This window comes from Dendropsophus ebraccatus, chromosome 13 (genome assembly GCF_027789765.1).
Source record: "Dendropsophus ebraccatus isolate aDenEbr1 chromosome 13, aDenEbr1.pat, whole genome shotgun sequence".
NCBI classification, from domain to species: Eukaryota; Metazoa; Chordata; class Amphibia; order Anura; family Hylidae; genus Dendropsophus; species Dendropsophus ebraccatus.
The window spans coordinates 2,067,424-2,080,273 of NC_091466.1; the positions used below are offsets into that span (position 1 = coordinate 2,067,424).

General features: G+C 48.7%; 1 protein-coding gene across 2 annotated transcripts; it reads left to right on the plus strand.

The window, feature by feature from the left end:
• Window positions 1-437: 437 nt before the first annotated feature.
• On the plus strand, window positions 438-12,399 carry CLK2 (CDC like kinase 2). 2 transcript variants are annotated; one of them, XM_069951367.1, is made up of 13 exons: window positions 438-593; window positions 7,690-7,868; window positions 7,949-8,177; window positions 9,432-9,525; window positions 9,845-9,911; window positions 10,002-10,118; window positions 10,198-10,364; window positions 10,439-10,533; window positions 10,642-10,771; window positions 10,856-10,938; window positions 11,008-11,087; window positions 11,182-11,272; window positions 11,941-12,399. In XM_069951367.1, the coding sequence occupies exons 2-13, from the start codon at window positions 7,690-7,692 to the stop codon at window positions 12,121-12,123; spliced, it is 1,515 nt and encodes a 504-aa protein (XP_069807468.1). In that variant the 5' UTR covers window positions 438-593; the 3' UTR covers window positions 12,124-12,399. The 2 variants fall into 2 exon arrangements, with proteins under 2 accessions (XP_069807468.1, XP_069807469.1); XM_069951368.1 differs by having other exon boundaries at window positions 10,645-10,771.
• The last annotated feature ends 451 nt before the right edge of the window (window positions 12,400-12,850 follow it).

Consider the following 12,850-nt stretch of genomic DNA (forward strand, 5'->3'; position numbering starts at 1 on the left):
TAGGATCAGGGAGGCTAAGATACATCAGATACATTATAACTGTGTGATCTGTACCTTCAGGGAGGCTGAGATACATCAGATACATTATAACTGTGTGATCTGTAGGATCAGGGAGGCTGAGATACATCAGATACATTATAACTGTGTGATCTGTAGGATCAGGGAGGCTGAGATACATCAGATACATTATAACTGTGTGATCTGTAGGATCAGGGAGGCTGAGATACATCAGATACATTATAACTGTGTGATCTGTAGGATCAGGGAGGCTGAGCCGCCATCATATACATTTTATGTGAATACTTAGATCTGTCCTGACAGGAGGAGGCCGCACAAGATGGCGGCGCGGATGCGTCACGTGCCCCGCCACAGAATTCTCCAGGCAGCAGCCAGCCCCGCCCACCGGCCGCAGGCCAACAAATGAGGGCATGCGCAGTAAGGAGGCGGGCGCTGTCTGCTGGTGGGCGGGGCTCGAGGCGCGCAGACGAAGGAAGGGCAGAGGAGAGCGGAGCTGCGGGCGGCCGAGCCCGGGATTAGTCACCGCAAACACGGACTTCTTGTGGGACAAGAGAACCGGCCTGGCTGCGAGAACGGTAAGGAGGGCCCGGGGAGCCCAGCGGGAGGAGGATGACGGGGCCCGGCAGCGGAGTCGGGGCCGCTGGGGGCAGAAGAGCGACGTGTAAGATGGCGGCGGCTGCTGAGGAGAAGACGGAGACAAAATGGCGGCCGATCCCAGCAGCCTCCGGGCGCACTGTACACATAGGGACTATAGGTATATACACATCATGGGGTGTATACAGGTCATAGGGCCTATAGGTATATATACACATCATGGGGTGTATACAGGTCATAGGGCCTATAGGTATATACACATCATGGGGTGTATAGGCTGGGACTGCGGGTGTATACAGGTCATAGGGACTGCGGGTATATACACATCATGGGGTGTATACAGGTCATAGGGACTATAGGTATATACACATCATGGGGTGTATACAGGTCATAGGGCCTATAGGTATATACACATCATGGGGTGTATACAGGTCATAGGGATTATAGACAGGGACTGCGGGTATATACAGGTCATAGGGACTATAGGTATATACACATCATGGGGTGTATACAGGTCATAGGGCCTATAGGTATATACACATCATGGGGTGTATACAGGTCATAGGGACTATAGGTATATACACATCATGGGGTGTATACAGGTCATAGGGACTATAGGTATATACACATCATGGGGTGTATAGGCTGGGACTGCGGGTGTATACAGGTCATAGGGACTATAGGTATATACACATCATGGGGTGTATACAGGTCATAGGGCCTATAGGTATATACACATCATGGGGTGTATACAGGTCATAGGGATTATAGACAGGGACTGCGGGTATATACAGGTCATAGGGACTATAGGTATATACACATCATGGGGTGTATAGACTGGGACTGCGGGTGTATACAGGTCATAGGGACTATAGGTATATACACATCATGGGGTGTATACAGGTCTTAGGGACTATAGGTATATACACATCATGGGGTGTATACAGGTCATAGGGCCTATAGGTATATACACATCATGGGGTGTATACAGGTCTTAGGGCCTATAGGTATATACTCATCATGGGGTGTATACAGGTCATAGGGCCTATAGGTATATACACATCATGGGGTGTATACAGGTCATAGGGACTATAGGTATATACTCATCATGGGGTGTATACAGGTCATAGGGCCTATAGGTATATACACATCATGGGGTGTATACAGGTCATAGGGACTATAGGTATATACACATCATGGGGTGTATAGGCTGGGACTGCGGGTGTATACAGGTCATAGGGATTATAGACAGGGACTGCGGGTGTATACAGGTCATAGGGACTATAGGTATATACACATCATGGGGTGTATAGAATGGGACTGCGGGTGTATACAGGTCATAGGGACTATCGGTATATACACATCAAGTGGTGTATACAGGTCATAGGGACTATAGGTATATACACATCATGGGGTGTATACAGGTCATAGGGACTATAGGTATATACTCATCATGGGGTGTATACACAGGGACTGCGGTTGTATACAGGTCATAGGGACTATAGGTATATACACATCAAGGGGTGTATACAGGTCATAGGGACTATAGGTATATACTCATCATGGGGTGTATACAGGTCATAGGGACTATAGGTATATACACATCATGGGGTGTATACACAGGGACTGCGGTTGTATACAGGTCATAGGGACTATAGGTATATACACATCATGGGGTGTATACAGGTCATAGGGACTATAGGTATATACACATCATGGGGTGTATACAGGTCATAGGGCCTATAGGTATATACACATCATGGAGTGTATAGGCTGGGACTGCGGGTGTATACAGGTCATAGGGACTATAGGTATATACACATCATGGGGTTTATAGAATGGGACTGCGGGTGTATACAGATCATAGGGACTATAGACAGGGACTGTGGGTGTATACAGATCATAGGGACTATAGACAGGGACTGTGGGTATATACAGATCATAGGGACTATAGACAGGGACTGTGGGAGTATACAGATCATAGGGACTATAGACAGGGACTGCGGGGGTATACAGGTCATAGGGACTAGACAGGGACTGTGGGTATATACAGATCATGGGGACTATAGACAGGGACTGTGGGTATATACAGATCATGGGGACTATAGACAGGGACTTTGAGTATATACAGATCATACGGACTACAGACCAGGATGGGTTATGGACACATTTTGGGGGAGGGGCTATAGACAGGTTATGGGGGAGGGGCTATAGATGGGTTATGGACACATTATGGAGGGAGGGGCTATAGATGGGTTATTGACACATTATGGGGGGAGGGGCTATAGATGGGTTATGGACACATTATGGGGGGAGGGGCTATAGATGGGTTATGGACACATTATGGGGGAGGGGCTATAGATGGGTTATGGACACATTATGGGGGGGGAGGGGCTATAGATGGGATATGGACACATTATGGGGGGGGAGGGGCTATAGATGGGATATGGATGCTATATGCGGGGAGGGGCTATAGATGGGATATGGAAACATTATGGAGGGAGGGGCTATAGACGGGTTATTGACACATTATGGGGGGGGAGGGGCTATAGATGGGATATGGATGCTATATGCGGGGAGGGGCTATAGATGGGATATGGAAACATTATGGATTATACATGTATGTCCATCTGGTCCATGTACATCACTGTCATGTTCTTATATAATCTGTATATAAAAAATAATGATACCATGAAACCTTGGATATTGAAAATAATTTCTCTGGGAATTTGTAATCCAAATCGCTTGAATATCAAAGCAAATTTTCCCATGAGAAGAAATTGAAACGCAGGTGATTCGTTCCACAACCCCAAAATTATTTAGGTGCGGTGTTGTGTATCATGAAGGGGTGAATGGAGCGGGCTCAGTAGCTGAGCCTATTCCATAAACATGGAGAGTTGGTTACTATGTGTTACTAATGACTGACATAGGGGATCCCACCGCCTATGTCAGTCGATATCGTCCGTTACGGCTGATAATTGTCCTGTGGAATAGAAAGCAATGATCAGCCAACATCATTGTCTTTTGAACATATTGAAAGACAAATGACTGGGATAGCAGCGATGTGCTGCCGTTGCTCCGTGTAATAGGAGCGGCGGCAGCAGACCACCGCTATCCCCATGGGCTGCAAGGATGATCAGCAACCACCTGGCCCCGGACTCAACCACTCTCTGCTGTTGTGTGAAATAGCGATGGCAGCGAGCCGGGAACGTCCCGCCTGTCAGATATCTGTTCTGCACCCCTGCAACATGATTGTGGGGTGCTTATGGGTAACTAAACAAGCAGAGGGTCCATACTTACCTTCCAATGCTGTCTGGCTCAGTATTAGCAATCTAATGATTGTTTATGAAAGGTCCCTAGGGGGAATTAAGGCATGGGTCTCCAAACTGCGTCCCTCCAGCTGTTGCAAAACTACACTTCCCATTGTCTGGACAGCCAAATCCAAAGCTTTAGCTGCCCAGGCATTATGGGAGTTGTAGGGCCGCAGCTTTGAGGCCCATGATTTAACCCCTAGGCGACCTAGGACGTACCGGTACGTCCTGGAAGTCTGTCCCCAGTCGACCCTGGACGTACCGGTACGTCCTGAGCTATGAAGCGCACTCCGGAGCGGAGCGCGCTTCATAGCAGATGGGGGTCGGCTGCAATCAGCAGCCGGGACCTCACCGCTAATGACACGCTGCAGCGATCGCGCTGCCTCGTGTCATTAACCCCTGCACGGCCGCAGCGTTTAAGTGTGAGTGACAGGGGGAGTCCCCTATCACTTACCGATAGAGACCCCTGCAGTGTGACTGCGGGGGTCCCGATCAGTAAAACGGACCGCCGGAATGCCTGACTGCACAGTCGGGCTCAATGAGCAGATCGCCGATAACACTGATCAATGCTAGGCCTATGGCATAGCAATCATCAGTGTCTAAAATAAAAGTAATGTATGTACAAGTCCCCCAAAGGGACTTAAAATGTATATATAAAAAAAAGTTAAAAACACAAACACACTACCCCAAAACCCCTCCCCCAATAAAAGTTTAAATCACCCCCCATTTCCCATTATATAAATAAAACATCTAAAAATAAATAAACATTTAATATACTGTAGTGTGCGTAATTGTCCGATCTATTAAACTATAACAAGCGTCATTGTAAACGGCGTACACGAAAAGAGGGGAAAGTGCGCGGATTACCGATTTTATGTTACATTATATATAAAAAAAATAATAATAAAGTAATCAAAACGTCCGATCTTCACAAATATGGTATTATTAAAAACTAGAGATCATGGCGGAAAAAATGACACCCCATACAGCCCCGTAGGTGAAAAAATAAAACCGTTATAAGCGTCACAATAGGCCCATTTTATTAATATTTAATTGCCAAAAAAAAGATTTCATAAAAAAAAATATATAACATTAGAGAATCTGTGTAACCTGCATTGGTTGTGTTCGGACTGACCTATAGAGTAATAGTATCATGTCGCTTTTACCATATAGTGCATTACGTAGACACAGGAACCCCCCAAACGTTACCATATTGCATTCTTATTTACGATTTCACCCATTTATATCTTCATAAATAATGTATTTGGGATTCCCTCATACATGTTATGGTAAAATGAAAGATGCCATTACATAGTACAACTATTCCTGTAACAAATAAGCCATTACATGGCCCTGTAGATAGAAAACTGAAAGTGCTGGAGCTCTTCGAAGGGACGGAGGCAAAAATGAAAGCGCAAAGATCAAAATTTGCGCGGTCCACTGGATCATTTTGGGCCTGGTCCTCAAAGGGTTAAGGTGTATGAAAAAAACTTAAAAGTTTTTACAAATATAAATAAAACCCTCCCACAATAAAAGTTTATTTCCCATTGTTCACATAAAACTTTGTAAACAAATAAAAACCTGTTTGGTATTGCTGCATGAGGAATTGTCCAATCTTTTAAAATACACTAATATTAATCCCACATAGTTAATGGGAAAAATGCTAAAAGTGCTGATTTTTGGTTGCATCATACATCAGAAAAAAGTTCATAAAAAGAGATTGAGAAGTCCCATCAAAACAAAAGTAGTACCATGAAAAACTATGAATCTTAGTGGAAAAAAGAATTCCTGACACAGCCCTATAGATGGAAAACTAAAAACCATTATGTGGGTTAGACCAGATGAATGGTAATTTTGAAGAAAAGGTTTGATTTTATTTTTTTTATTTTTGTATATTAAAATTAAATTCTATATATCACACTAACGCACAATACAGAGAAGCAGTCACGCTTACTGGGACTTGTATGGTGGAAGAACAAAATCCCCCAAAGTATGCTTAGCTGCTGCTCTTTTCAATTTTCAAATGTATTTTTTTCTTTCACCCTACCTTGTATTGCAAAATGAAAGTCCTGAAAAAGTAGAATTAGTCCTACGAAAAATAAGCCATCATATGGCTCTGTATATAGAAAAACCAAGGAGTTATGGGTGTTAGAAGGTGAGGAGGGAAAAATGAAAATAAATCTGAACCTTAAAGGGTTAAAGACTTAGTAAAGAAGGGGTTAATCAGTTAACTCTCCCTCCACATGCAACTCCCCAGGTGTCTGCAAACCTGCTGGTACTGGTACGTCCAGGTCCTAGTGCTGACGACCTGGAGCAGTTATCCGTGAAGGGATCCCGGCCTCTATGTTCTCTTCACTGTGTATCCTTGCCCAGCTCCCGGTCTCTGTGGTCTCTACGCTGTGTATACTCTCCTACCTCCCGGCCTCTGTGGTCTCTACGCTGTGTATACTCGCCCAGCTCCCGGCCTCTGTGGTCTCTATGCTGTGTATACTCGCCCACCTCCCAGCCTCTGTGGTCTCTACGCTGTGTATACTCGCCCACCTCCCAGCCTCTGTGGTCTCTACGCTGTGTATACTCGCCCACCTCCCGGCCTCTGTGGTCTCTATGCTGTGTATACTCTCCTACCTCCCGGCCTCTGTGGTCTCTACGCTGTGTATACTCGCCCAGCTCCCGGCCTCTGTGGTCTCTACGCTGTGTATACTCGCCCAGCTCCCGGCCTCTGTGGTCTCTACGCTGTGTATACTCGCCCAGCTCCCGGCCTCTGTGGTCTCTACGCTGTGTATCCTCGCCCAGCTCCCGGCCTCTGTGGTCTCTACGCTGTGTATCCTCGCCCAGCTCCCGGCCTCTGTGGTCTCTACGCTGTGTATCCTCGCCCAGCTCCCGGCCTCTGTGGTCTCTACGCTGTGTATCCTCGCCCAGCTCCCGGCCTCTGTGGTCTCTACGCTGTGTATACTCGCCCACCTCCCGGCCTCTGTGGTCTCTACGCTGTGTATACTCTCCTACCTCCCGGCCTCTGTGGTCTCTACGCTGTGTATACTCGCCCAGCTCCCGGCCTCTGTGGTCTCTACGCTGTGTATCCTCGCCCAGCTCCCGGCCTCTGTGGTCTCTACGCTGTGTATCCTCGCCCAGCTCCCGGCCTCTGTGGTCTCTACGCTGTGTATCCTCGCCCAGCTCCCGGCCTCTGTGGTCTCTACGCTGTGTATCCTCGCCCAGCTCCCGGCCTCTGTGGTCTCTACGCTGTGTATACTCACATTTTCTGTAGCTCTGCCGGTTCCCCATCTCCTGTCTCTGTGGTCTCCTCATAGTTATCGGGATTATTCTCGGGCAGATTACACTGGATAGTATTTGGATTGGGAGCTGGAGTATTCTTGGTCTATATTGGAGGTTTTGTAATCCAACGTGTCAGAGCCCTTCCCTGCTTGTCACCCTAGGGGTGTGGCCCGGCAGGCCCTGAGAGCTTCCACTCTACAGGGGTAATAGTAGACAGCCAGGGACAACGGCAGGGACCTGGCCCCCAGAGCTTACAATCTACCAGGGTAATGGGAGTGATGGACGGCCAGGGACAGAAGAGCAGGGACCTGGCCCTCAGAGCTTACAATCTACAGAAGCTGTACCGGATGTGTGTGTGGGGGGAGGTTGTGGTGGAGGGTTGTCTGTAATGGCGCAGTGCCAGGTTGGGTGGCGGTGAGGAGTAGTGGCACAGTGCTGGATTACCAGTTCTATATTTACCCCCTAGTGGTGACCGGTTCTGTATTTGCCTTCCCAGATGCCGCACTCCAGACGGTACCGTTCATCTGAGCGGGGCAGCAGAGGAAGTTACCATGAACGCTACAGAAGCCGCAAGCACAGACGGAGAAGAAGCAGGTCGAGGTCCAGCAGCAGCGGCGGGAGGGGTCGTGACCGACGATACAGACATGGAGACAGCTATCATGAGAGGTCCCGCAGGTGAGTGCCCCACCTGGTATCTGGGGGCTCCATGCTTCACTCCTCAGGGCCTAACAAAGGCGCTCTCCTTCTGCCCTTAGCTATGAAGCGCGATCATCAGACAGACGGGCGTATGACCGCAGATACTGTGAAAACTACAGAAGGAACGGCTATAGCAGAGAGCGGGGGGACGTCTACTATGAGGCAGAATACCGCCACTCCAACGACTACCGCCGATCGCGAGATGACAGCTATAGAAGCTGCAAGAGCAGCCGGCGCAAACAGAAGCGCAGGAAGCGTAGAACAAGGTCTTATAGCCAGTCGTCATCGGTGAGTATCCACTGCGGCTCGTCTCCGTATGTACCCTCTATTCTTTCTCTTAAAGCAAGACTGGGTAAGTGCACCCCTCCCCCTGCTGTGTTTTGTTTTTTTTATGGCATAGTCATGGGTTTGGCCGCTGGTAGAGGCCTAGCTGCAATGAGTGTACGGCTTGTAGTAGTGTATTAACCCCTGCGGCCTCAGAACAGCCCTGTACCCTGGAGTGGACAACCTTTCTCCAGTGATGTAGCCGCCATACAGGGCTGGGCTGAAGCCGTCCACGAGCTTGTGAAGTAGTTGTAAATCCCGACAGCACTGGGGGCGAGCTGCATAACCCTTGTGGGGGTAGAGGGGCAGGGGAGTAGCGTAGGGTAGCAGTGGCCATACACACCAGAGCAATGTCTGCCGACTGCTGCCAGACCGGCCCACTATCTGGTATGTATGGACGCACCTTGTCACCCCTGATAACAGATGTTGGGTGTGTTGGGTGGGTGAAGGATGATCCTTCTCCCTGGAGATACGTGGAGTCTCCCCATAGTGAGTTTATGGGGGAAATCCAGCTGCTGGAAAACGGCAACTCCCATCATGTTTGGAGAGCTGAAGGCTTGCTGTGCACACTGGGGATTGTAGTTCTTCCACAGCTGTGGAGTGCTGGGATAGAGTAGTGTAGCGATACGTGTGGTCATGGGGTTGTAGTGTAGTGATACGTGGGGTTGTAGTGTAGTGATACGCTGCTACATGGTATCGTATTGTAGTGATAGTCTGATACGTGGGGTTGTAGTGTAGTGATACGCTGATACGTGGGGTTGTAGTGTAGTGATACGCTGATACGTGGGGTTGTAGTGTAGTGATACGCTGATACGTGGGGTTGTAGTGTAGTGATACGCTGGTACATGGGGTCGTAGTGTAGCGATACCTAAAGACTTTTTCGCCTTTTATTACTTTGCTCCTGTTTTTCCTGCTTTATTTTTTTTCTTTACAATCAATAACGAGAAGTAGCAGAATGTTTTTTGTTTTTCTGATTTCTTTTATTTCTGAGTTAGTGTATTTGTATCTTGACCTGTTCCCTTGCAATATCCCTATCGTTATATATTCCTATGTGCCGTATGAATTGGCTGGGAATCTACTGCACACCCTCCTACCTCAAACTACAATGTGAATGAATTTCCAAACCAACCAACCTATGTGCTGCCGCTGGTTTGAAAATCTGATTGGCTGGTGAATGGTGGTGTATTGCCGGGAATTGACGGGCCCCGTCAACAACAGAGGAGTCGCCAGAGCAGCAGGCAGGCCAAGAGTGTGGAAGACGACGTGGAGGGTCACCTGATCTATCGCAGCGGCGACTGGCTACAAGAAAGATGTACAGCCAAATCGTAACATAATTTAGCTCTCTAGTTCTAAGCTCCCCCTCCCCAGAGACGCTGCAGACCTGTCTGTCTTTTGTGTTCATTTGATTTTTATTTTAAAGACACAGAGAAGCCCCCTCCTCCTCCTCCTCCTCTTCCTCCTTTTATTCTCATTAACGCCTAATGATATATAGTTTTCTCGGGCAGGGAGTTAGAGTAATACTTACGGCTCACGCCTAGCCTGACATATGTATGACTCCTGGCCTTTCACTGGCTCTAGCTGCTGGGGTCTCTGGCTCATCCTTAGCTCGTCTTCTCCTCTTCCCTTGACAGATGAGATTATCAGCACTCTGGGAGAAGGGACGTTTGGCCGAGTTGTGGAGTGTATAGACCACCGCAGGTGAGTCTTGAAGGTATCCCATCAGCCCTGACCATGGCGCTTTGCTTATTGTCCTGGCTTACATGTGTTTCTCATTATTTCCTGTCAAAGGGGAGGTTCCCGGGTGGCATTAAAAATAATCAAGAATGTCGAAAAATACAAGGAGGCGGCACGACTGGAGATAAACGTCCTGGAGAAGATCAACGAGAAGGACCCAGATAATAAGCAGTAAGTGTGCCCCCTGCTGGTGGCGGGTGTGCTGCTAGCATGCCCCCTGCCGGTGTGACCTGTGCTCCTCTCTCGGCAGCCTCTGTGTCCGGATGTTTGACTGGTTCGACTATCATGGTCACATGTGCATCTCCTTTGAGCTTCTGGGCCTCAGCACATTTGATTTTCTCAAGGAGAACAATTATCTTCCGTACCCCATTCACCAAGTGCGGCACATGGCATATCAGGTGTGCCATGCAGTGAAGTGTAAGTACATGGCCGGGGTGGGCGCAGTGTCAGGTGGGCCTAGGTAAATGTGTAATTGCTGCTGTTCTTCGTAGTTCTTCACGACAATAAGCTGACGCACACGGACCTGAAGCCGGAGAACATTCTCTTTGTGAACTCTGACTTTGAGCTAACCTATAACATGGAGAAGGTGGGTGCTCGGTGTCTCTGGTGCGGGGTGACCCCTGGGGTCAGTCTTCAGCCTTTGCGTAATGCTTGTCTTCATGTGGTCTCTCCCTGTGACCTCCCTCCCCTCAAGAAGAGAGATGAAAGGTGTGTAAAGAGCACAGACATCCGGGTGGTGGATTTTGGAAGTGCCACCTTTGACCATGAGCATCACAGCACCATTGTGTCCACACGGCACTACCGAGCTCCTGAGGTGATTTTAGGTGAGTGGTCGGTGTTCTGCTGGTTTTGGGGTAGCTGCTGAGCTTCTGTGGCTAACCCCACCACCCCTCCTTCTGTGTCTTTAGAGCTCGGCTGGAGTCAGCCCTGTGATGTCTGGAGCATCGGATGCATCATCTTTGAGTATTACGTGGGGTTCACCCTCTTCCAGGTGACTTTCTGGCTCCAGTACTGTGCTGCCCCCCCATGTTGGCTGTCATTAACGATCTGTCATTCACAGACGCACGACAACCGTGAACACCTGGCAATGATGGAGAGGATTCTGGGGCCCATCCCATCCCGGATGATCAGGAAGACTAGGTGAGTGTGTGAATCATTGTGCCGCCCCCCCCCCCCCCCCCCCCCCCAATGCCTTCTGGGGTCAGGTGCCTAATGTGAGTTTCTTTATTTACAGGAAGCAGAAATACTTCTACCGTGACCACCTGGACTGGGACAACAGCACCTCAGCGGCCCGATATGTGCGCGACAACTGCAAGCCCCTGAGGGTAAGAGCGACTGGGGTACTGTGGATGTGTCCTGGGGGGCCCCCCAAGGGTAAGAGTGGCTGGTATACCGGGGATGGGTCATGTGGGGCCCCTGAGGGTAGGAGTGGCTGGTATACCAGGGATGGGTCATGTGGGGATGCCGAGGAGTCGTTGTGCTGAGTACATGGCCTACAGTGTATGTGGGTGAGCAGAACACAACAATCACTGAGCTCAGGGAGAACAGCAAAGAAATTCAATGGAGTACTCATTTACAAGTCCCCACTGATTGCCCCCTACAAAATTTGAATATGCAAAGAAGGGGTCCGTGGAGCCTCAGTTACGAGTCTCAAAACAGGGGAATAGCCAGATCTCCCTCTCTCCAGAGAAGGAAGCCCATTGCCAAGGGGCGCCTCCTAGTGGGGAGAGCACCAAACCACCCTGATACGTGGTCCCTCAGGTCCTCACTCTGTTGTGAGCTTTGGGACCTTAATGGGGAAACACCAGGGTGGCCTCTGTAAGGCCCCTGTAAGTATATAGTGTGGGTGCTTACTGTTGTAATAGGGAAGAAGGGGCTGATAGGAACTACAACATGCACAGGTCCTGTGGTGCCTCCAGGCTAGATGTGGCGATGTGTACGGTCCCCAGTCTGGTTCACCACCTTGTGTAGCTGACATGTCCCTTCCTTACAGAGATACATGCTGTGTGACACTGAGGAGCACCACCTGCTGTTCGACCTGATAGAGGATATGCTGAAGTATGAACCGTCCAAGCGCTACACGCTGTCGCAGGCGCTGAAACACCCATTTTTTAGCCCTCTAAAGAGTGACCACTCCTCCAAGCACTGGGACATGGGCCGGGACATAAGCCGATGAGGCGGCCAGCTTCGTTGTCTTCTGTTGATATGTGAAATAGTCTATAAATATATATATATTGTGTAAAGGGGCAGCAAGCAGCGGCTGCCGTGTATATAGATGATCTCGCTGCTGCCCCTAGTGGTGGGGGGCTTACACTGCACCTGTACAGTTGTCGTATAATTTATAATGTCAGTGTTATGGCGGTGGGCAGCGCACTACATCTCGCAGTGTTTTTATATAAAACGTTTTGTACAGTGATTTGTGAGAAATAAAACACAAGCTGATTGTACTTGATGCAACCTCTTTGACGTTACATGGCTATGTGCCTGAAGCTACATGGTAATCCTGTAATCTGGCATGTGAGAAGGAGCGGCACTCATGGGCAGTCACCTTCACAAGGGGCTTAGTGAAAATAGGACTGTAGATGTATGGTTACCAGCACTAGGCCTACATAAAAAACAAAACACTACTGGTGGTATGAAGTGGTAGGTAACAACAGCGGCCTCAGCAGTGCACAACGATGGTGTGGTTACTGACCGTGTAGGGTGAGGTGGTGTTTGTGGGGAGTAGTGGGTTAATTTTTTTTTTTTTTTTTTTTTTTTTTTTTTTTTTAATCATTGCGAGGTAGGGTAATGCTACCACCCTGTGAGATGGGATGTTCTGTGAAGAGGGGTGGGATAACTATGCAGTCCGGTGAGATGGGATGTTCTGTGAAGAGGGGTGGGATAACTATGCAGTCCGGTGA

Bases quoted from the DNA above. Each gene is read 5' to 3' on its own strand.
- CLK2 (XM_069951367.1), top strand. From the start codon at position 7,690: ATGCCGCACTCCAGACGGTACCGTTCATCTGAGCGGGGCAGCAGAGGA. The intron at 10,939-11,007 runs GTGACTTTCTGG...TGTCATTCACAG, and splicing joins TGGGGTTCACCCTCTTCCAG to ACGCACGACAACCGTGAACA. The intron at 11,273-11,940 runs GTAAGAGCGACT...CCTTCCTTACAG, and splicing joins ACAACTGCAAGCCCCTGAGG to AGATACATGCTGTGTGACAC.